Below are 21610 nucleotides of genomic sequence, written 5' to 3'. Positions count from 1 at the left end.
TGCCGGACACGCGTGGCCTTCGGGGCAGGCGTATGGAGCAGGGAGAGCCCTCTGCCAGCCTTGTGCAATGCAAACCTTTGTGTTCTGGTGGCTGTTTTGCTTCTCCAGGAAATACGTGAAGACCCCCTTGTGCTGGGTGAGCCAGCGCAGGGAGAAGCTGGTGCCGGTGGAACTCGCGAAGAGGGAGAAAGAGCAGCTCTACTAGACCCGGGGCAATCAAAGCAGCCTTCACCAAAAGACTGATAAAAAAAAAAAGTTCAGCGATGCTCACACTCTGATGGGACACGTGGTTTCTTTCTTATACACAAGATATTCCCTCTTTCATTTCTTAGTAGAGCTTCTTTCAGTGGCAGTTTACAGCCAACATTAAAGATTGTTGTAGTTTATAACTTACTGGAAATCTAGGCTCTCTGTCTCAAACCACCATCCCTTGCCTCCCCAGAGGTTACTCGCCTCTTACGTACAGGAGGTGAATGGCAATTGGAATATTGTGCACAATTCTAGTTACCCATATTCAACAAGAGTTCAGCCTGGAAGAGGTGCAAAGAACGACGGGGGTGCCGAGGAGAAGGAAGAGTCTCAGAGGAGGAGCCCACCAAAGACAGGTCTGTTTCGCCTAGCAAAAAAGGGGCTGAAAAGGGTTAACAAGTCTCTGTCAGTACGCTAGGGAAGACAAGACTGTGGAGCAAAAATGGACACCTATGGAGTGTAAAGGATGATGTTAGTGCAGAACAACTGGGTATGAGCTGTTTACGAATTGATTTAGGCTTCAGCTTAACGAGACTTGAAAAAGGATCTTGGTCATCAGAACTTCATTCTTTATAACACAGAGCGTGCTCAGCTTATGAGAGGAACTCTACATACAGTTTCCTGGGAGGGCCAGGACTCAGTGACCTAGGAAATACTCCTCAGAAAACATAGCCAAATTGTTTAATGGGGGAACATTTGCATAACCAATTACTCTAGATGGAGGATGGCCTTACAGAAGAGGGGATAGGATTTCTTTGGCTTCCCAGTCCCAGAAAAGTTGGAAGCTGAAGGTACCTGAGTTGATGCCAAAATCATTTTATTTCTCAACACAGGGCACACTAGACTTTGACTTTTGGATTCAGAAAGCGAGAATTGTGTGGTACAGGGCAGCACAAAGGGAGTTCAGAAACCGTAATCACTGCAAATCATAAATTAGGTCAAATTCTTGGTTAATGCTTAGCAAGTGTATCCTGAAGTACTCAACAAGCCTCTACAAAGGGTTATCTATATGGCTCCCATAAAAGAACGTAGGTCTTTTTTTCTTAGAAGGTTCATAGATTTTGTTAGAATGATCAGTAGATAAATATTTATTAGCAGATAAATAAACGGTTATTTGTTTAAAGACAAAAAGCATACTTTAAAAGCATGCTGGCTGTCTCAGCAGCCACACAGTGGCATTTCTTCCAGCATTTAATTGAGGAAGCAAGACTGACACTGTCAGCTGGAGTGCAGATACTACTTCAAACTAAGCACATGATCCCACTTTATTTGCTGTCTCATAGCATTAAAACCACCTGACTGTGTCCTGCACTGAAGCAACAGTAACTTATTGATCTAGGTAAAGTTTTACTTCGGAGCAGAGCGGATCAGTTCTGATCAGATTCTCACATGGTCACGCTTCTAGATATTGACATCATAAATTTACAGCAAGACGTCTATTCTGACAGTGAGCATGTGTTCAAAACCTGAAAAGAAACCATTGAAGCCAAGGACATGATTTGCCAGAAGTTGCTGGAAATTTAGCTACCTCAGGATGGGAACCTACTAGGCAAATCTGTATCACAACTTTCCTGCATCGTAAGCTTTAAGGGAACCAATATCAAAACACTGTTGGACTTTTGGTGCAAAGGTCAGGTAAGTAGTTATCACAATGCAGGATTTTTAACTGTGCAGAACCCATGTCATCTAAAACAAGCAAAACTCTGAATTGCTAGGCCACTGGCTAGCTGGTCAGCTTATGGCTGCCTTATTTTTTCTGTCCTGATCCTAGAGCCAGCAGTCCTCACAATAACCTCATGGGTGCCCTGAGACCACGCTGCTTTCAGGGATGCTTACGGTAGTATGCATAAGGCTCAGCAAGATGCAGTTTTTGGCATACACAGCGTATCAAAGATTAAGTTAAAATCTTCTCATAAGGGTCCACGTGAACCCTTTTGACATAGTCTATAAGCAACAAGAGACCAAGCACACCCAGGACACATGGACAGACAGTGGGGCTGTGCACCTGAGAAGTGGGTGACTCAGACCAGAGGCCCCATCAGAAGCAGTAAGCTCGAAAGCCTTTTGCTCTCATTCCCTACAGGGAATCGGCAGGTTCCTATCCCAAGCTAAAATTCCGCCCTGGATCTCAGGTGCTTCCACCTTTTCCGCAAACATGGAAAACTTTGGTTTCTATTACTTTGAATTTTTCAATAAAAATTGAAGACTGCTTAGAATTTTGTTTGAGGTCTACAGTTCCAATATCGACCACAAGAGGCCAGGAGAAGAGGTCCCTTTGCCCTGCATGGGAGAGAGCCCATAGCAAAGAGTCTCCTTGGCTTCCCTGACCTCAGCAGTACGTTTGCTCTGTGCTGCAGCAGCAGGAATTGGCAAAGGTAAGAGTATTCCTGTAACTTCTACAGATGGTCAGAAAAAGGATGCAAAATGCATTAGAGCTCAGCCACATAAAAGTTTCATAGCAGTGTGAAACAGGGAGAGCTGGAGAGCTGGGTTTGGAGCAGTGGGAGAGAAGCCATCGATGAGAAGGGCACATGAAATGCAAGGGGAGGTGAAGTCAGAGATTGACTCTGGCAGTGGGGGGGAAGGGGCGGCTGAAGTTTTTAAGTGTAGATGTTTCATGCATAGGTGGTTGAATCTTTTACCTTAAATTTTCACACGGAACTTGGAGGTGTGAGGAATTCAAGAACCAGAACGTGGCCAAATCCTACAAGATCTGGTGGTTTTTTTAGTTTGGGTTTTTTAAAAATTTTTTTTATTATTATTATTTGGAATGCTCAGTTCAGCATCCTGATTTTTGCACTTTTGGTATCAGCTCACATTGTGATATACAGCCTGAATTTCATTTTTTGTAACCATAGTATGCTCAAGCAAAGAATAGTTTTGTAAAATATCAATGCCTTTTTGCTAGAGAAAACAACACATTCTATTACTGAAATGGAAAGAAGAATAAAATAATGGGATACATGCTCGGTGCCATGTATTGCCTAATGAGTATGTGTCAAGCCTGGAAGCCTGGTAAGCATTTGTTGAAGAAAAGCAGAAGATCTAGATGAACTTCTCAAGTGCCAGCAAAGGGCTGCAGGCTGGGCCTGCTAATACTGTAAAGCTTTTTTCTTAGATCAACAGTGATATTTTCTTTTTATAAAACCTACAAATTCCACTATCAGTTCTGAACACTTGTAAAATGATCTTGTCAAAAAACGGAGTCTGAATGCACCGTTTTCTGGGTTTCTGCATGCTAGTACCTTCCTCAGTTTTTTAGCATTGATGTCTACCGCAATCTCCCCACCTGCTTCACGTTTAGGCTGGAGGACAGTTATCAGTATCATGTGTTCTACTAAATCAGCTTCAGAACAAGAAATATTAAGGTGACTCTGGGTAGTCTTCCAAAGATGCTGTTAGTTTATCAACATCATTCTTACACTAACAAGCACCTGAGATTAAATCAAGTAACATAACGTATTTTTAGTAAGACTATATTCCAGGAAATTCATCCATTTCCTGATCTGTGACTTTACCAGGTAGTGGATTACCCGCATTTCCAATAGCATCCCCATTTGCTCTGGTTGGTACCCTTTTCTGATAGTTGCCTCTTAGATAGCAGACCTTTGCACACGCAATCCAAGCCCATACTGGCTTACAATTTCTATTACATCACATTTAGTGAAAGGGGCTTCTGCAAAATCTTTCTCAGTATTGCAGTTTCCCAAACAAACCTCTGCTGTAATAAATTTTGTGAGTTCTTACAAAAATAAGTTTAACTCATAAAATACCATAGAAATTGTCTCCCCACCTTACAGGTTTGGGGTTCATTGTGAGCTCTTCTAAACTTTCCCCATGCACATCTATTTAGTGCAGAAACAAGTAAGTAAAAATACCATCTTTCTGAAGAAGGCATAGTTCCAACACTGGTTTAACTGCAGAGACCCTAACAGCTTCAGATACCTCCAAAAGGTGATGATGCTGTAGTCGAGGGCTTTTTAAATCATTATAGCTATAGTCTTAATTGTAGTCCTACAGACTCAGCCCTATATAGCCTTATAAATGTAGCCCTAATTGTACTGGTCTTTTATAACAAAGCCTGCACATCTGATGACACAGAACTGGCAGTCACAACCTCATCAACTATGAAAATACAAGGGAAAAAAGGGACACATCTTACGAATCACATCCTTGGACCTCTGAAGCATTCCACAAAAAAATTTGTCCCAGATCTAAAATTATTCAGTATCTTCATTAATGGACTGGACTACAGAACAGAATAAGCTTATTAAATCTGCAGGCAATACTAAACTAGGAGAGACTGGGTTGGCATTCAGAGCTTCACAAATCCTTGAGAAGGGTCTGAAAAAAGCAGGATATAATTCTGAAAGCGTAAGTGCAAATTTCTCTGGTAATTTTCTCTAGAATGATAAAATTGAGCTAGAAACTGCAGGAAAAGATCTAGTGGCTATGACAACTCACAAGCTAGCAATGAGTCAGACTTATCGTTCTACTGCAAAAAGGAGCTCTTAGTAGGTTGTATAAATAGAACTAAACCTTCTCTCCAAGGAATGTGAAATAAACTTTTTATGGTGCTGCTAGCGGCACAGCTGAGCCCTGTGCAGAGTTTTTTACGGGATCCACCTTGAGAATCCAGAGACAGGTGAACAGTGCTCTAGAAAACATGGCCATTGAGGAAGAGATGATTGATTGACAGGTAAATTTAATCCAAAGCACTGCTCCTCACCCTGGAGGCGAGAGCTAGCATGCCGGGGCATGCTGTCTGGCCTAGGGTCCACATCACGACTGCAGGAGTCGACAGGGAGAGCCTAGGCGGAGGCAGCACAAAAGAAACAAAGACTAACTCGTGAAGATGGGGAAGGGGTGCGTGTGCATATGCATGCATGTAGAAAGCAGCAGTGTAGAAGTTCCACACTGAGGCGGGGAACCTACTGATTTAGAGCAGTGATGGGAAATAGAGTGGTATCCCTGAGCATAAGCCTACGCTGCCAACTGCCCTTCATCCTCAGAGGTTTTAAAGCGTATCTGTCACAAACAGTTTGAAGCTCCCTTAAAGCCAGAAGGATAGGTCAGCACACATTTCAAGGAATCTTTTTGTTGCTATTAGTCTCTTTCTCAATACTACCCTGCAAGTTTAGTAGTGTGCTTTTCAGCTCCCTTATGGATTGCTACGAAGGACTCAAACTGCTAGCATGGATCTAAGCAGCACTTCAAAGGAAACAGCTCCCATTTTAATACATTGCAGCTTATAATTACCTTTCATTTTTGTTCTAACAGGCAGATCTCATACTATGTGACAGTGCTAAGAAAAAAGCATAACGTTCTTCTTTCTCCATAGATAAATTTAGGAGACACATATGCTTGACAAAAGCTCCAGAATTTCACTGGTAGCACTCAAGTGCTTTGTAATTTGATCCAAAAGAAAAAGAGGCAAGCCTCATCTAAGACAGCTAGTGTAGTTATAACGGCCAAATCCTCATTCATCAGTTTAGGACTACACTTTGTTCCTGGAAAACCCATTACAATTTTGTTCATTGTTCAAATACCTTCTCCTTTTTCTTTTTTAAATCGTAATACACTAGTGTTCCCTAATGGTGGTTTGTCCATTGCTCTCTGACTTTTCACAAAATCCTCATTAGTGTCAGGAGTGCCGAGGTCCACATTATCTTCTATGCAAACTGGAAAGCTTGCATACAGCAAGCATCCCTGTCCCTGCTCTATATCATGAATTCTGTGACTGTTGAACTCATCTTCGTGATTTCACGGTTATAAATCCTCTCTTTCCTACCTACACTGAGCTTAAAAGGGCTTTTATGAATATATCACTTAAGCTTTGTGGCAAATTGTTGCTTCTTTCTTTTTGTTCTGAAGAGTTTGGTTGAGCATTTCCCATACTATTCCTTCCTTTCCATAACTCCTGCATGAAGTCACTACGGACAGCCCCAACTTCTATACCATCCCCTCAGACAGATTAAATACAATATGCTAGGCATTGGCTTCTTCAGGATGTTCTTCCACCTTTCTTTCGCAACTGCAACTTCTGGTACAGTAACAACTCATGGTTTACTATTTTTAGCACCCACTAAGACTGTATATTACCTGCAGCACACATTAGTAGTGTTACATTTCTCTTCAGTGAGATAGGGAAAAAAGACATACATACATTTATACATATTTATTGTATCTTTTTAAAAGTATCATTTGCAGTTACTTTTAAGCATTCACCTCTCTTCTGCTTCAAATGTGCACTTACTGAGAGAAACATCTACTGGCTTCCAAGTCCAAGATTAATACCAATAATAATACATGCCAGAATCAAGCTTCATTGCTTGTTGGCAGCTCCTGTCATTAAAATATTATACAGTAAGAAGAGTGTAGAAAAGGTCTGTGTTAATCATTCAGCAATAAGCTGGGGATGGATTAGCGTGACCATACTATCTTCTTGAGTTGAAGCATAACACTTTCCTGAAAGCCGAAGCTCACATAGTAACTTTTTTCCTTTCCAGTAGGTGGACGAGGCAGTTGGTTTTTCTACAGTAGCTTCTTTAGTTGATAAGATTTCCTCATCATCTATAGGAAAACACTTGCCGTAGACCTTTATATTTAGAAATGTCTTCTCTTCATGTAACAGCAAGAAAATACTTGAAGTCTGGCATGTAGTTAAGAGAACTGGGAAAAAAACAAATTTCGTCCTCGGATAAACATACGTAACTACTATAGATTTCAATCTAACCCACACACAAAGTTTTACACATACTACAAATAGAAACAGAAGGTATCAGCAAAAGACTATTCTTACATTGTTTCAAATTAATTTGCAACTATACAATTTTAACTGTAATAGAAAAAAGGGAAAGGAATATAACAGAACAGGTATGAAGAGAAATATTTTCCAAACTTTTATTTGTGCACATTCATAAGGTGAAAAAGATAACTTTTACAGCTTCTTTGGTGCCCAATATTCAGCATACAAAAATGTAAAAGACTATTCACAAATAAAACACAAGCTCAAACTAAAAAAAAAAAAAAAGTTTTAAAGGTAGTGCACATCGTGACAGCTTTGCTTATGAATACACAGAAATTACTGCAAAAATAAATAGAATGTCTTTTTAAAAGCAGCAATTTCATATCTTGTAAACTTCCGTTTTTACAATACAGCACTGTTAAGAGTAAAATCCAAAAGAACTGGAGTTTATACTGTGGCCAAGAGCAAGTAAAAGAGTCTGTATTCCTCTGCTATGGTTGGTCCAGTTTTCCTTTTTGCTTTTAGTCCAATGTGCAGCAGTCTTTAAAGGTGCTTGGTTAGGGAACCTAACCATCAAGTGGTGAATTATAAAATTTATTTCCTGCTTTCAAACACGAATGGGTAAATCTGTTCCACAGCACTGGCAACAGCCTTTACGTTTGGCCCTGAGACATGTTAAAAAAAAAAAAGCAGTAGGAAGAGAAAAAATCAGGGAATCAGAAATTAAAACAACAATAGTCTCTTTAAAATAACCTTAATATTTTTAGCTACAACTTTATACTGTAGACAAAAATAATTTCTCCCCCATTTCTCCCAACTTAAGAAGGTGTTCCTCTGATCACTTTTACTTACAACAAAAGACTCTCACATGAAATCTGCAAGATGTTCTACACTGCTCAATGGCTAGAGTACAAATAAATAATACTGTCATTTAATTTCCTAACCACTTGTGTGCTTTTCAATTTACTGGCTTAAACAGCCCAAAGAAGAAGGGAGAGGCTGAGTGACAGAGGTAAAAGAAATACTTTTACTTATGCTAATCTTCTAGGAATTTGTATTATTCAAAGCCTAGCCACTTTTATCCCTTCTTCTAAAAACCTACCAACAAAAACTACTGCTAAATAATGCTGGATTTAACCCAAGTATGTTTCAAGCAAGATTATTTTATGTTTGAAAATTACAGACTATTACTTTCTAGTCTGGATTTTGCAAATAGCTCTACCATTGATCTCAGGACAAAACCTGCAAGCCAGGGAATGGTTATTGTCTCAGGATGAAGCATCTGAAGGTTATCTAACATGATCTATGATTGATCTTTCAGGAAAGAAAAGGAAGAATGAACTAGTGATGCTTTCTAATGGTACCAGACCATTTTATGCAATGAACAATTAAGACTGCAAATAAGTGAGCAGTAACATGCCAGAAAAAATTCATCCTGGATAGAAGTTTGGTGATGCAGATAAATGAAAACAGCAATTTCTCACGTGCTTTGATGCCTGTGCACTCAGGGTTTTTTTACCTCACTTTAGACTTCAAAAGTTTCTTCCAAGTATAGAGAACTGTTCAAAGTGGTTCCCAAAAATAATAAATAACTTATTTAAGTAAGTTATAAATTACTTACTTAAGTAATCCTGGAAATATTGTTTTAATTTACACACTCAGTCAGAAAGAAAATGGAATGGAATAGGATCCTTCCTGTATTTTCAAACTTGTCAAGTTAAGCAGTCACCTAAAACAAGCCTGGTAAAAGACACCTGCCTTCTGAGCGGATACTGCACCTTCCTTAAATTTGTCTGCTATTATAGAAATGCAAGTTCTAGAGAAAGCCTTCAGAAAGCAAGAGTATGAGTAGGCAAATAATTCTTGTAAAAAATGCTACTCCCTGTAGGGTTGAAGAGATGTAAAAACTGGATCATCATTGCAGGGACTATAAGAGAAGAAAAAACAAACCAAAACCCCAAAAACAACCCCCTCATAGCTCATTTTGGAGAAAGAAAAATTAATACTTCTTCCTATTACATATCACTTCTTTTCATTTTCTTTTCTCAAAGTAACTCTAAATCTTTTTATACTTGTCCCATTAAAAAAAAACCTTCCTATTTTTTAATGACATTTCTAATTATGCATCTCAAATAAAATTCTTTAAGTTAGTGCCATGACAAGTACTAGTACTACAGAAACATGAACGGTCAAAAGGGACCTCATCTGAATGCACCTGAGAGGTAGTACAGTAAGGTTGAAAAGTAATTTAAAATATTTTTAGAACAAGAAGCGTAAGACCGGACATTTTTATTCCCTAGAAGAAAGGCCTAGGTAAAACAGAAGCCTTCAAAACCAACAGAGGTCTGAGATATTTCAAACTCACTGTAACAAGTAAACAAGAAGGAAGTAAAACTTTGATGTTTACCATATTTGCCTTCATATTTGAAAGGGCAACTCTGGAAATATGAAAGTGATTTTGTTCCATATATGGAGTAATAATAATCTTACAGAAAGGCTAAATCTCATTAGGAGGCTGACAAGATACGCTGAAAGCCTTTTATTACTGCAGTGATACTCAAGCTTCTTATTTATTTTAAATTTAGTTTCTAGTTTTGGCTAGACCAGTTGCTCTGTTCAGAACATATACTGCAATCTTGAAATACTTTTAGCCCTATAATTTCAGATTACCAAATCTGATGGAATTTGTCTTCTTTAAAAAACACTTCTCCCGATACCTTGTGAGAAACGTTCCTCATAAAGCCTAGGTATTTGTTGAGGAATTAAGATGTGAAAATAAAAATCCCTACCCAACTTCTGATACCAGCAGCTGAGCTCTAGCAACCGCAAGACAGAATTCCCACTAAAGTAATATAAAGTGATGTTTTTTGGTTCTGTACCATTTTAACAGGTGTTCTCTAAAAAACCTGACTTCTCGTATCTGGAAGCTGGTGGTGGACACCTCACAAGCAAGCATAACAAAGAATGGAAAATGAAAACTAAGGAGAGAGAGGAAAAAACATGGCATGGCATCTCCAAGACCCAAGACAAACACGTCTCTGATCACATGGGAAAAATCACTGATGCCTGTGATTCAGGTGGTGGTTCTCTCTCAGTTGAGCTTTAACAGAAGAGAGCACAAGTCTGAAGAACTGCAAATATTGGTCAACTTCAGTTATGACAAAATGCTATGCTATCCTATACATTTCCATAAATCTCCAGTTTGGAAACATGTATTTATGAAAGAGATGTTAATACTACATGCAGTGTCATTTACAGCACTATGAAGACCAAAAAAAGGAAGAAAATTCAAATATTTAAACAAACAATAAATACCTGCATTCTCAAGTCCTACCTCACTTTTGTTTTTATAAAAACCAGACTATGTACATTCAATCAAAGTAATTTTTGAGCCTAGCAATAGTAACACTTTCTCTACAACTCTTCTGGCACTTTCACTCAAAAACAAATTAGGTGCTAGCACTGGGAAACAAAATCCCTTCAACATATCTTTGGACTGTTTTAAACGTCTTCCTTTCCTAAACCTACTGGTCCTAAAGTTAAATATTCCCAAAAAGTTAAATATTTATTTTGACATCAAAATACCTGTAACTGTGATACTGCCTGTGGAAAAAATCTGTAAGGTAGCTCTGAGAGTTTTTATTCTGTAACACACGGCAGGATGAAGTTCTGGTTCATAACTAGAAAACAAAATAAAAGGTAAAAAAAGATAGATCTAGAACTGAAAAAGAAAAGCTTAAGAAATATACCAAGACTATAATTCTTTAAAATCCTACCATACCTCGCATGAGGTCTGTTATTCTTCGTAAATTCTGGCAATCTGATCTCAAAGGGCATGTTGCACACTGCTAAAACATTCACAACTTTAAAATCTGTGAAAATTACCTTTTCAAAAGAGAGGGAAAAAAGACATTAGAAATTCTGTTTACAGTGAGGCAGATGTATGGGTTGCAAAAAAAGTTAGAAGACTACTAATTAGAATATTTTGATGAGATTTCAAAACTAAAACCTTGTGATTGATACATTTCTAATAGGAATCTAAACAGTACTTAATGGAGTGAAATCACTTACTTTATCCTTCCATGGTACAGTAACTGTTGAACTAGATACTTCACAGTTGTATTACATGGTTATAGTACAGTTTAAGAATGAGGCACACAAACAACTCTCATTGCTGTACTAAACACCTCCAAAGTGAAAATAAACAATTAAATAGCTCATGGAACATCAAAATAAGCCAAGAAAAAGCTTAAATGTCATTGTTACAAGAATCTTATGCAATTTGAAAACTTCTTGAATGCCTTGTTGCTATACACCATTTTTATGCAAGCTAAGAATAAGAAAAAAGGTGAAAATTGTTTTGTTTCAAATCTCCAGTGGCCAGCACGGCAAGCTGTTTACTTACTCCATTACTTTGTGAAACCCAGCTCAAAGTACTGGCTTTCAGTTATTCTGTACCAGAGCCATTTTAGATGACAATAAAATAGCCAACAGACAATTCCTAAACAAACAAATGCACTGCTGAGAAGTCAGTGTTGGCAATATCACTGAAGAAACTTTTGTTCATTTTCTGAGATTGCCTAAACTTAAACTGACCGTTCCTCAGTCAAAACTTTTTAGAAGTATACTACCAGTAGAAGCAACTTATCCTTATAAAAGGTCAACTATCAATTTAATCTTTAAAACATATTCCACTTAAACTGCTCGCTTTATTATAAAACTTGGTGCATCCACCCTGGAAGCACTGTTTACCTCACTGATTTAACGTTCCATTCCAACTTTAAGAGGCTGGGTCTAATGTATGCGTTCATAACAGTAAGAGTGTCTAACTTTTGCGTGGGTCTGATGCAGCATTACCAGGACAGCCTGTCACCACTGCCTTTATGTACTACAATCAAAGGGAGCCTCTCCCTGCCAAAGGACAGCCACTGTGTCTATCTCATTGCCTGTCCGTAAACTGAAACTGACTACCAGGAAGTTTTAGAGTACTAAAACATGTCATTTTAAGTCATTCACGCTGCTGTTTTTCAACCTTTACTATGAAATGCAAGTGGTGTTTTTGACTGGTAATGTTAACTCAAACCCAGAAAAAAAGAGGGGTTTCATGTCCTAAGTATTTTATTTGGCTTATTTCCTGCTATGCAACCTGACAGTGCAGAAGCACTTTTTTCCCCCACTTAAAGAGGCTCAAACTTCCCTTAACAAGATGGACATGTATCTGCTATTCCATCAGAAACGAGGGAAAATTATGTTCAAATGACAGTTAGGTTTATACTCTTCAGCACTTCTTCCAAATAAATCTTTCAAGATACTGTAAATTCTATCCAAGAAACATCTTTGGGTGGTTCATTTATTAAACAAATTTTGTTGTTCATTAGCCAGTGAAGAAGCACTACTCTGAGCTGCCAAATGAAACTCAAATACACAAAATAAAAGTTTCTCTTTAACCAGCATCTGGAAAATGTATGCTGACACAAAAGGGGCATCTGAGTGAAAACATGCTTACTGCTAAATTGTTATGCTCCCTCATTTTTGTTTCTTTCTAAAAAATGGACTACCAGCGTTGCTTGAGTCATACAAGTCCTTTTTCATTAGAATTACCTGAAAACCTAGTTTCTGTAGACTACGAGCTAATCGTCTGGCACCAAATTTAGCTTCTTCTTCACTATAAAGAAGAAAGAAAAGAATCTAGCATTAACAGAAATAGAGTATATATTTGTGTGCACACATACCACAATAGCTATTCAGACTACAAAATGAACCGTTAAATCATGTAATACATGAACCACGATCACACGGACAGCCTTCATTTTATCCTACTGTATGTATTACATTTTAACTATTAGATATTCAAATGGAGTTCTTTATGCCCTGTTTGAAGAATATCTCGGCTCCAGCTGAAGCTGGAGACTTATTTTGATCATACATGATACTAAGTACTCTTAAGAGAGACAAATGTGATCATGGGTAGTCTGGAGCTGACACCCTGAACAATCATCTTCCATTTTGAGACAGAGATCATACACAGAAAGTATGTAAATTTACTATTGTACCTTATCCTTACTCCACAATGCAGACATATCTTAAAGAAATTCAGTTGTTAAGAGTTTAGTGAGTCTCAGATGTATCTGAACTGAGAGTTTGCTTTTGCTTCTTTCCAGTCCCTCAACACTGTATAACTTGATTAAATTCAGGCCGGTTTTTGTGAAATAGTAAGAGATAGCCGTCAAAAAAGGTCACCCCTTCCCAAGTTTCAAGTTCTGGCTAAAAACATAGAATTCTTAAAGAGTTCTCAAATGAAATCTCTAGGATTTTCTTCATAAAATAGCTTTCCCTGCTGCTCTCCCAGAAGGCTTAAGATTTCAACTCAGTCTGAGGCAGACACCTCACAAAGAAAACTTCCTCACAAATATACAGCTTGGCAAGGATCTACATGTGATCTAGTGTGAGTGAATCTTAACAGTGGCAAGTACTGTCTCTTGCCATCTTCTTCATTTACAACATTATCTTTTCAAATACACAAGAATTTACAGCTAGAGAAAGAATCTTCATGAACTCACCTTGTGGCTCCTGTGCAAATAACTTTTCCTGAGGACCAAATTGTGGCCGTAATCCTAGGTTTCCTAAGCTTCATTAATACTTTCTAAAAAGAAAAATAAAAGTGGAAGAATTGGGAATTAGTGGTAGTTCAATTTCATACTGGGGGAAAAAAAAAAAAAATCAACTGTTAGACAAATCAACTGTTACACTAATAATACTTCCTTTATTTTTGATAGCCTGGAACTGTTCCTTCATCTCGTTCAGCAATTAAAAAAAAATCAGCTCCTGAGAAGAGCGAAATAAGCATGGAATATCTCAGCCAGTGATTCAGTGTTCACAAAACAGATTAAATGAAGGTATTTTCCTCTGAATAAAAAGCTGAAAGCCACAAGCATTGTGCTAATTTTTTTCCTTATTACAGTGACTCCCACACTGCTGACTCTCTATCAGGATATATTTTCTTGACAAAACCGTCAATGTTATTACCCTGAGGTGTAAGAGGTCTCACCACATACCTTATACCCAATATTCACCTCACTAGATGCAGTCTTCTGACACAATATTTACCCCCTCCCCTTACTATACATTTAGTGTATGACAGACTAAATGCCTATCAATACAGAAATACAGAAATAAAACTATGTTTTTCTCTATCCACCATACACAGATAGCAGACACAAGACTGTTTAGCTTAAGGAACATTTGTAAAAACAGATAATGAGGTATGTTGAATCTCTTACCCCAACATCACGCTTGTATATCACATTTGCTCCCTCTAATGCGATCTTTCTCAAGTTTAAATGACATCTTGTTCTAAAAACACACACTACATTTGTGATTAAAATGTCCAATGCAACATCACTGTCCGCATCCATTGGGGTGATTTACAACTCAGTTTTCCCACCAGCTGACCATGAAGATCACATCCTGAGAAAGGAAAATGATAAAATTAAACATACCAGTAGAAAATTGCCTATTAACGCCATTGTATACATCCGTCCCTTAAATGAGACAAGAAGCAGAAGTGACTATACTCTGACTCATTTAGGTTAACTGTGTGTGGGGAGGGGGGGTGTCTGCATCCTGTATGCTAGAAAATAGGAGGTTACTTGCTTGAAGCCACGTTGCCAGACTTAACAGAAATAAAGTTTGTATACATACATATACACACACACACATATATAAAAAAAGTATTTAAACTTGTCGGTTAAATATGTTACAACTCTTACCAACTACGTTAGGACACAGTAAAGATTACTGAAACTTTTTCCATAGCTCTAGTGGATAATCTTTCCTCAGCTCATTTGAGGATGTCATTAGACACCTCAGGAAAATGCACTTCTCTGACTGCTGAAGTTGATAATTCTGAACAGCTTGACATTTGCGCTGGAATGGATGAGCCTGCTGAATAACTCTGAACTAACACAGGTTACACAAACTGCAGCCTGTAGACAGCCTGCTACCACAGCTTTCCCATCTCCATCCAGCACTCTTGGCCTATCTCTCCCAATATAATAGCATAATATGAACTACACAAAATGTCCTGGCAGCAGCAACAGCCTGGGCTGAGCCACAATGGCCTCTCACCCGCTTCTGCACTGCCCACAGGAACCGCATAGAATGAACGTATTGTACGTGCAGAGTAAAATCAAGTCTTTCTGAGGAAAGGCATGAGTAACTGAGAAGGCACAGGATGGCCGCCCAGTGCACGCACAGTGAACCTAAGGCAGCCAGGAAGAGTCCAGTCTGCCCACGCACATTGAAGGTGACACTCCTAACACACATCTCAATCAGGGGAGGAGGACCATAAAACGGGGAGTTGGGCTACTGCTCAGCCCAGCCCGAGACTGCCCGACATCTCCTCTCTAAGCATACCAAAGCCAAGACAGCAAACATCTCACATAAATCGCAGGTGAAGTATTTGGGGAAAGGAGAGGGAAAAAGAGCAGGAACATTGGTATATGGTCAAAAGGACTTATATCAAAATACTGTAGTTCATTAAGGATTTTTCTTTGTAAAAGAATGTAAAAACCTTAGTTTTACTCCAGGAGAAGTAGCTTAAGTAGGGAATAGCCTAAGAGATAGAGGCAATATTACCTTGATGTATTCATCTAAAATTTTAGTAGTATTTAATCCAAAATGAACACAACAGAAACCAAAGAGCAAAATCAAAGAAAAATAGTCAGATACATGAAATGCTCTATATGGTCATTGCCATGGAAGAAGCAGGAGACTATGCATCAAGAACAACAATAGACATAACAGATTGTAATTCATTTCTATCACTTCCAATGTTTTGGCCTTACATTCTGTATCAGAGATCTTCAAGATACAACATTTATGTTATTATCAGTATTTTCATCTGACTACGACTTCCTAAACATGTCATAGTCTCTAATCGAGAACTCACTCAAGGTGCATCTTTGACTACAACTCACTGACAATACAGAAGTAATAAACTATAAGGCTAGTTCATAATGTACTAGGTCAACTGCTGTGATGGTTGCTGCTTCTACTGTGCAGCTTGTTCCCAGCTGAAAGAATTATTCTGTAATTGTTGGCTTGTCCAATATAAAAAAAGGCAAGACGGGTGATAACACAGAAAACAGATGAAGATACAGTGAGAGAAAACCAGAAAAACCAAAGGCTATGTGTGCGGGTGGGGGGGAAAGCAGGCAAAGAAGCAGAGAACAAACAGTAACTAATTAGTATTCTCAGATCCTTTTTTTTTTTTCCCCAACCAAAAATTATACGAATCCTTAAAGTTAGAAATGACTTATCCCATCTGGTTTTGATGGACTACTACAGATTGGGTTAGCAATTTATGGCACCGGATCCAAAGATAGCACATGTGCAGATTCTGAATGGCATGCAGGCAGGGCCAGCACAGAGCAAGGAGCTGGAACCTGTGGCATCTTCAGAGAGGCATTTGTTTTCCACCCTGGCTCCAACTCCTGGCTCTCGCTGAGTTCACTTACTGGAGCCCAGGAATGACTGCTGTATAGGAAAACAAGATACCTCCAATCAGAGTGTCTCCCAATTATCAGCAAGTTTCTACTGGCATCCTCAATCTCCACATTCTGAAATAACAACACCATCATGCATAACACCCTTGAAAGGTTGCTAACCTCTAAGCAAACCATAATACTGTACGATAATGTCCTCATAAAACTGATGGCTTGTCTTAAACAGACCCAGGGAGAAAAGACGTGCTCATTCAGGACAAAGGAAAAAGTGTTTGAAAGAGAGGAGAATTACAATTTAAAAGGAAAAAGAGCTATCAGTAAAAGGGGAACTACAGGAAAAGAGAACATTAATATGCTGTGGAGCTGTCAGTAAGGATGTTTTCAGCAGTTATGGTGCACCTTGGTTAGAATTACAATCTACTTGCATAGATTTTAATGGGAGAAAAATTACACAACATTACAGTAATGTGCCCCTATTTTCATTATCCATGTTCTGAAAGTTCAAGACAACAGATATTTAGGGAGGAGCTTCTTAATTTGAAATTTAATTTGAGCTCCAGCTAATATTCTAGACAACGTTTTGTGACATTCAGTTAAAAAAGGACATAATTTGCTATAGAAGCAGTATCTGAATACAGTGTAAAAATATGGAAAACTGCCTTTATTCTACTTTAAGGTTACTTGATCTAACAGAAGCACTTCATTGTTAAACTTTTCACTCAAATATTGAACCCTTCAAATATTAATTACCAAGTTTTTCTCATTTGTATTAAGAAAATTCTTTATTTGCTGCTGCTAAATATTACCCGTGTTCTTTGAGAACCTGAATCTAAGTGTCAACAATTTTGAATACACCCATTCCCATTAGTACACAAATACAATGTTAACCTCTTCTGAGGCATAATTTAGAAATATTGGGTAAACCAAAATGTTTCTAGACTTGGATACTTCCATCCAAGCAGTGAGCGAGCCTAATCTATTACAACCTCTGCGTTAAGTGTTCATTTTAATGTCTCGCACTGTACTGACAACAAAGAAAAAAAATCTAGAGAAAAGACATCCTGCTACCTTTCCTTGGGAAGTCTCAAAGAAATCTGAATTCATAGGATGTGAACAGAAGCAAGCTAAATGTTTTAAAAAAATAGTAATCCATGCACTATATGAAAAAAAAAATCTGAAGAACATGTTTAGAAAAAAGGTGTAACGATGTTCTCTTCAAAAAATTAAAAAAAAAAAAAAAAAAAAAACCAAAAAAGGAAAGAAAGAAGGTGATGTTCTTATTCATACATATCTCCAGTAGCATGATTAGGTGGAACACAGGAGTCCTAAACAACATCCTCTTTCCCAGTTTTCTCTCGTCTTGTGTGCTATTGATACACATGACTGTATCCCTGCTGCGTAGCCCTGACCCATTATGTTATTTCCCAAAACCTGAATTTCTGCATTTCTGGTTCCTATCTGCAAAATGGGGAAAATAATGCTCCCATGCTTTTACAAAGGCATTTTGAGATCAAGCAACAGCCTTACATATAAGCCTGTTACTATTCTATATTTATGCAGTTACACTTGCAGAACAGACGGACTGAGTAGAAACCAAACATCTGGTTCTCTCCACTTCTGGATTTGCAAATGCCTAAGTTGATTTTATTGAGCTCAGCTTAGGTTTTGTTGATTAGTTTTGCCCAAAGGTTTTCTCATTTGAACCTTAGAACTTTGGCAGCTTACATCTCATTTCTAAAATTATGTTTTGCCAGTTAATGCTAATTTAATGATAGGCTAAAATTGAAAATGAAATCATTTAGTTGTCTATATGTGCAGCATTTATTTTAAATTGTGTGCTTCATTCAGATTCCTCCAGTGCAAGCAACTAGCCAACTTTGATTTCAAGTTCTCTTGTACCAGCGTAACACAATCTATCCCGACAGAGAAAAAAAGCTTAAAAACATCTCTGTAGAAGCCTGTATTATTTTATTTTATCAAGGAAATTTTAAAAGTTTGTTCTTTCTTTTCAACATAGATTTCAGGGATACCTCTGGAATATTACCCTAAGAAGAAAAAAAAGAGGAAGAAAAAAAAGTAGATAGGTAAAGCACAATAATGAACATAAAAATAAAAACAACAACAAAAGCTAACTCAAGGATATTTGACACTGTAAAGTAACGTATTCTACACTGAAACTAGAGAAGCTTCCCAGAACAAGAAATACTTTGGAGGAAGGAATGAGCACTCAAGTTCTTAAACAAAGCATTACCCATACATCCCCAGTTAGGACCACGGCCATACTATTTTAGGTACTGTATAAACACACATGAAGACAAACACCCTGCACTGAAATCTTACAATCTAAAAAAAGCCAGTGCTCTCCGTCTTCAAAAAGTTCCAAACCAAACCAACCAACCGCACCATCATCATCAAAGAGAGAGGAAAGGCACTTGGGATGGGGTATATAAACAAAGTATTATTTTAAGCTTTTGCCTACCTTTGATCCGAGAAACTCAGAGCTCTAAAAGTAGATGGGGGGTATCTAACAATGGTTACGTTAATGTCAGAACAGTTTAACAAACACCTTTTTCACCAGCAGCGTAAGTATAAGCAACTTCTACTGGTTATTTTTAACCTTGCTCCAAAGCAGCTCACCAACTGACTGACCCCACGAAGAGTTCCAACAGCCCAGCTGAAGGGATAGCTGTCACTACTGTGCCAGTAGGCATTCATCAAACTATTGCTTGAAAACCATTTTTGAAGAAGCTAACAGGAATTTCCATTTGAGGTTTCCATATGAGAAGAGAGAATGTCCAAAATAAAGCCCATCAGGAACAAGGAGTCAATTACATCCTTCCACTGAAGGTGCATTTTTTAAGATTTGTGTTCAGCCTCTCAGGAAACAGGTCCATATGAAATGCTGGAGGTGACAGACTCTGAAATGTGCTTGAATTCTTAGATACGATACAGTCCCAGTGGTAGGTGGATGACTCCCCAGAACTGAAAGCAACATAGCTACTACTGTCTGTACAGAAAATCCTCTGATCCAAACAAATTTCTTAGTTACAGTCACGGAGCTAGAGAGGTGTGCTTTTCTTGTCTGTTGTCTCCAGGGGCAAGTTAAATTGTCCCTAGAGCAAACGGCCACCCTGAAGCTAATATTTCACCTTTCAAGATTTGCACAGTCATGACTATTTCCTACAGAACTGAAACAAATATATTTCAGAGGAGAAAATTTCCAAATATGCATAAAAACAGTGTCAAAGTAAGGATTTGTCCAATTAGACTCATGAACAGAATGATGGTACCAGCTATACCATAAGCAAGTAGGACACAAATGCCCAATCCTGCTGTCAAATCTCTTGGATAAGCTTACTGCATCCCCATGGACCTGGGGTCTTTCAACACAAATCCAGTTGCAGGAATAAAGCCAAATAGCTTATAGAACAAGACCAGGAAGTGTATTCTTAAATAATTCATAACAGGCCATTTTCCTCAAATCTTTCTCATCAAAAAGATCTGTTCATATACAAAGCAAGAATCACTTGCACCCAATTTTCTGCCATCTTTCCCTTGTAAGATCCAGCAATAGTCAAATGCCAAGCATGAAGAACAATCCTTTAGGTCTTTATGATATGCGGAAAACTGTCGTAAGTATGATAAAAATCTGAACCAACAGGTTAGGTGGCCATTCCAACTTGATAAAACATTGTAAGAAAAACAGAAATCTGTTTTGCCATTACAAAATATTTTAACACAACAGGTAAACCTCTCATCCCCCTCCCAGTCAAACATTTACCATTTGTGCGTCTCGATTGAGGGAACAGAAGTACTCTTCCTATTCACACAGCTGGGAATCTCACTCAAAGCCCTACACATACCAGTGCCGCAACACTCTGCTTAACAAGTAATTTTTTTTTTCCCCTTCAACCCCAGCCAAAAACTTCTCCGGCAAGCCCAGCAGAAACAAAGCGCAGGCAGAAGGCGGCCTGGCCACGCCAGTCTCCGCCACTCTCTCGGCAGCGCTGGCTTATGCCTGCGCTGCGTTACCCGGAGCGGCGCCGGCCGCCGCTGCAGGGGCCGCGGCTCTTACAAAGCCCCCGTGGCCGGGCACGCTATTTCGAGGACTCGGGCGCGGGGCAGCCGGCGCCCCTTGGGGAAGCCTCGCCGGCTGCCGGGGAACGGGCCGTTTCCCCTGGAGGATGCTCTGCCCCCTTCCCCTCCCTGACACGGCGGCCCCAGCCACGCACCGCCCGCCCCGGGGGGGAACGGTACCGCGGCGGGAGGAGCCGGCAGGGCCGCGGCGAGGAGCGGGGGGAGGCCCCACGCCGCCTCCCTCACCTCAGCCGGGAAGGGACGGGGGAGCGGGGCGGGGGGGCACGCGGGGCCCAACGGCCGTCCCGGCGCGCGCGGGCGGGCGGGGGGACGGCGGGGCCGCGTCTCCCCGGGCAGGGGCTGCAGGTCCCGCCGGGCCGGGCCCGCCGAGCCGCGGCCCCCCGAGGCGGCGGCGAGGAGGAGGAGGAGGAAGAGGAGCGCGGCCCGTCGGCGGGCGGCAGCCGTTACCGTGCGGGCGGGCGGCTGGCTGGGCGGGCGGCGGCGGTCGGGGCGGGGCGGAGCGGGGTGCCGGTTGCTAGGCGCCCCGCCGCTGGCGCCCGGCGGCGTTCCGGGTCCTGGGCCCACTCCCCGCGACAATAAACATCCCCCAGCGCCACGGGCATAGACGCGGCGCCGGCTAGAGCGGCCGCCGGAAGTCACGGCGGCGGGAGGGGAGGAAGGGGGCCGCGCTGGCAGCGCACTTCCGCTTTCGTCGGCCGCCCCCTTAGGCGCGGCGGGCCGAGGGCGGCGGCACCGCCCGGGGCGGGGAAGGCGGGGAAGGCGGGCGGCTCCGGGCCGCCCCGCCGTGGCCTAATGGGGCAGTTACCGCGCCAGCCCTCGCTCGTCGGCGCTGGGGCCCGCTAGTGCCCGCTAGTGCCCGCCGCCTGTGGTAGTGTTGGCGCTGGCTTAGCGCCCCAGGCCGGGCGCAGCGAGGCTTTACCCTCGGCTGCGCCACGGCGCTCGCCGTGAAACGCCCCTCAGCAGCCGCGTTGCTTCAAAGCTCCCTGGGGAGCTGCCGAGGCCGCGCAGC

General features: G+C 40.4%; 2 protein-coding genes across 4 annotated transcripts in view; one reads left to right on the top strand and one right to left on the bottom strand.

The window, feature by feature from the left end:
* The window catches only part of SLC2A12 (solute carrier family 2 member 12), a 32452-nt gene extending 32080 nt beyond the window's left edge, over positions 1 to 372 (top strand). The window contains exon 5 of the mRNA XM_075498780.1: positions 109 to 372. Coding sequence (XP_075354895.1) covers positions 109 to 205 — 97 coding nt within the window. The 3' untranslated portion in view covers positions 206 to 372. The remainder of the gene's footprint in view (positions 1 to 108) is intronic.
* A 6040-nt stretch (positions 373 to 6412) lies between these two features.
* Positions 6413 to 21272, bottom strand: TBPL1 (TATA-box binding protein like 1). 3 transcript variants are annotated; one of them, XM_075498776.1, is made up of 7 exons: positions 21049 to 21272; positions 14278 to 14464; positions 13558 to 13640; positions 12599 to 12662; positions 10779 to 10882; positions 10583 to 10677; positions 6413 to 7662 (listed from the first exon to the last, which is right to left on the bottom strand). In XM_075498776.1, the coding sequence occupies exons 2-7, from the start codon at positions 14410 to 14412 to the stop codon at positions 7592 to 7594; spliced, it is 552 nt and encodes a 183-aa protein (XP_075354891.1). In that variant the 5' UTR covers positions 14413 to 14464; positions 21049 to 21272; the 3' UTR covers positions 6413 to 7591. The 3 variants fall into 3 exon arrangements, with proteins under 3 accessions (XP_075354891.1, XP_075354892.1, XP_075354893.1); XM_075498777.1 differs by lacking the exon at positions 21049 to 21272 and adding an exon at positions 20827 to 20844; XM_075498778.1 differs by lacking the exon at positions 21049 to 21272 and adding an exon at positions 20285 to 20405.
* Between the last annotated feature and the right edge of the window lie 338 nt (positions 21273 to 21610).

The sequence above is a fragment of the Mycteria americana genome, chromosome 3 (genome assembly GCF_035582795.1).
Source record: "Mycteria americana isolate JAX WOST 10 ecotype Jacksonville Zoo and Gardens chromosome 3, USCA_MyAme_1.0, whole genome shotgun sequence".
Lineage (NCBI taxonomy): Eukaryota > Metazoa > Chordata > Aves > Ciconiiformes > Ciconiidae > Mycteria > Mycteria americana.
The sequence above is the reverse complement of the archived record's forward strand: the minus strand, read 5'-3'. Positions and strand labels throughout refer to the sequence as shown.

What these genes read in the sequence shown, in the direction of transcription:
- TBPL1 (XM_075498776.1), bottom strand. Translation starts at nt 14,412, where the DNA reads ATGGATGCGGACAGTGATGTTGCATTGGACATTTTAATCACAAATGTA. An exon ending in TATACAAGCGTGATGTTGGG is followed by an intron (nt 13,641 to 14,277) that starts GTAAGAGATTCA and finishes TTTTCTTTTTAG; the next exon opens with AAAGTATTAATGAAGCTTAG. An exon ending in ATTTGCACAGGAGCCACAAG is followed by an intron (nt 12,663 to 13,557) that starts GTGAGTTCATGA and finishes TCTTCTTTATAG; the next exon opens with TGAAGAAGAAGCTAAATTTG.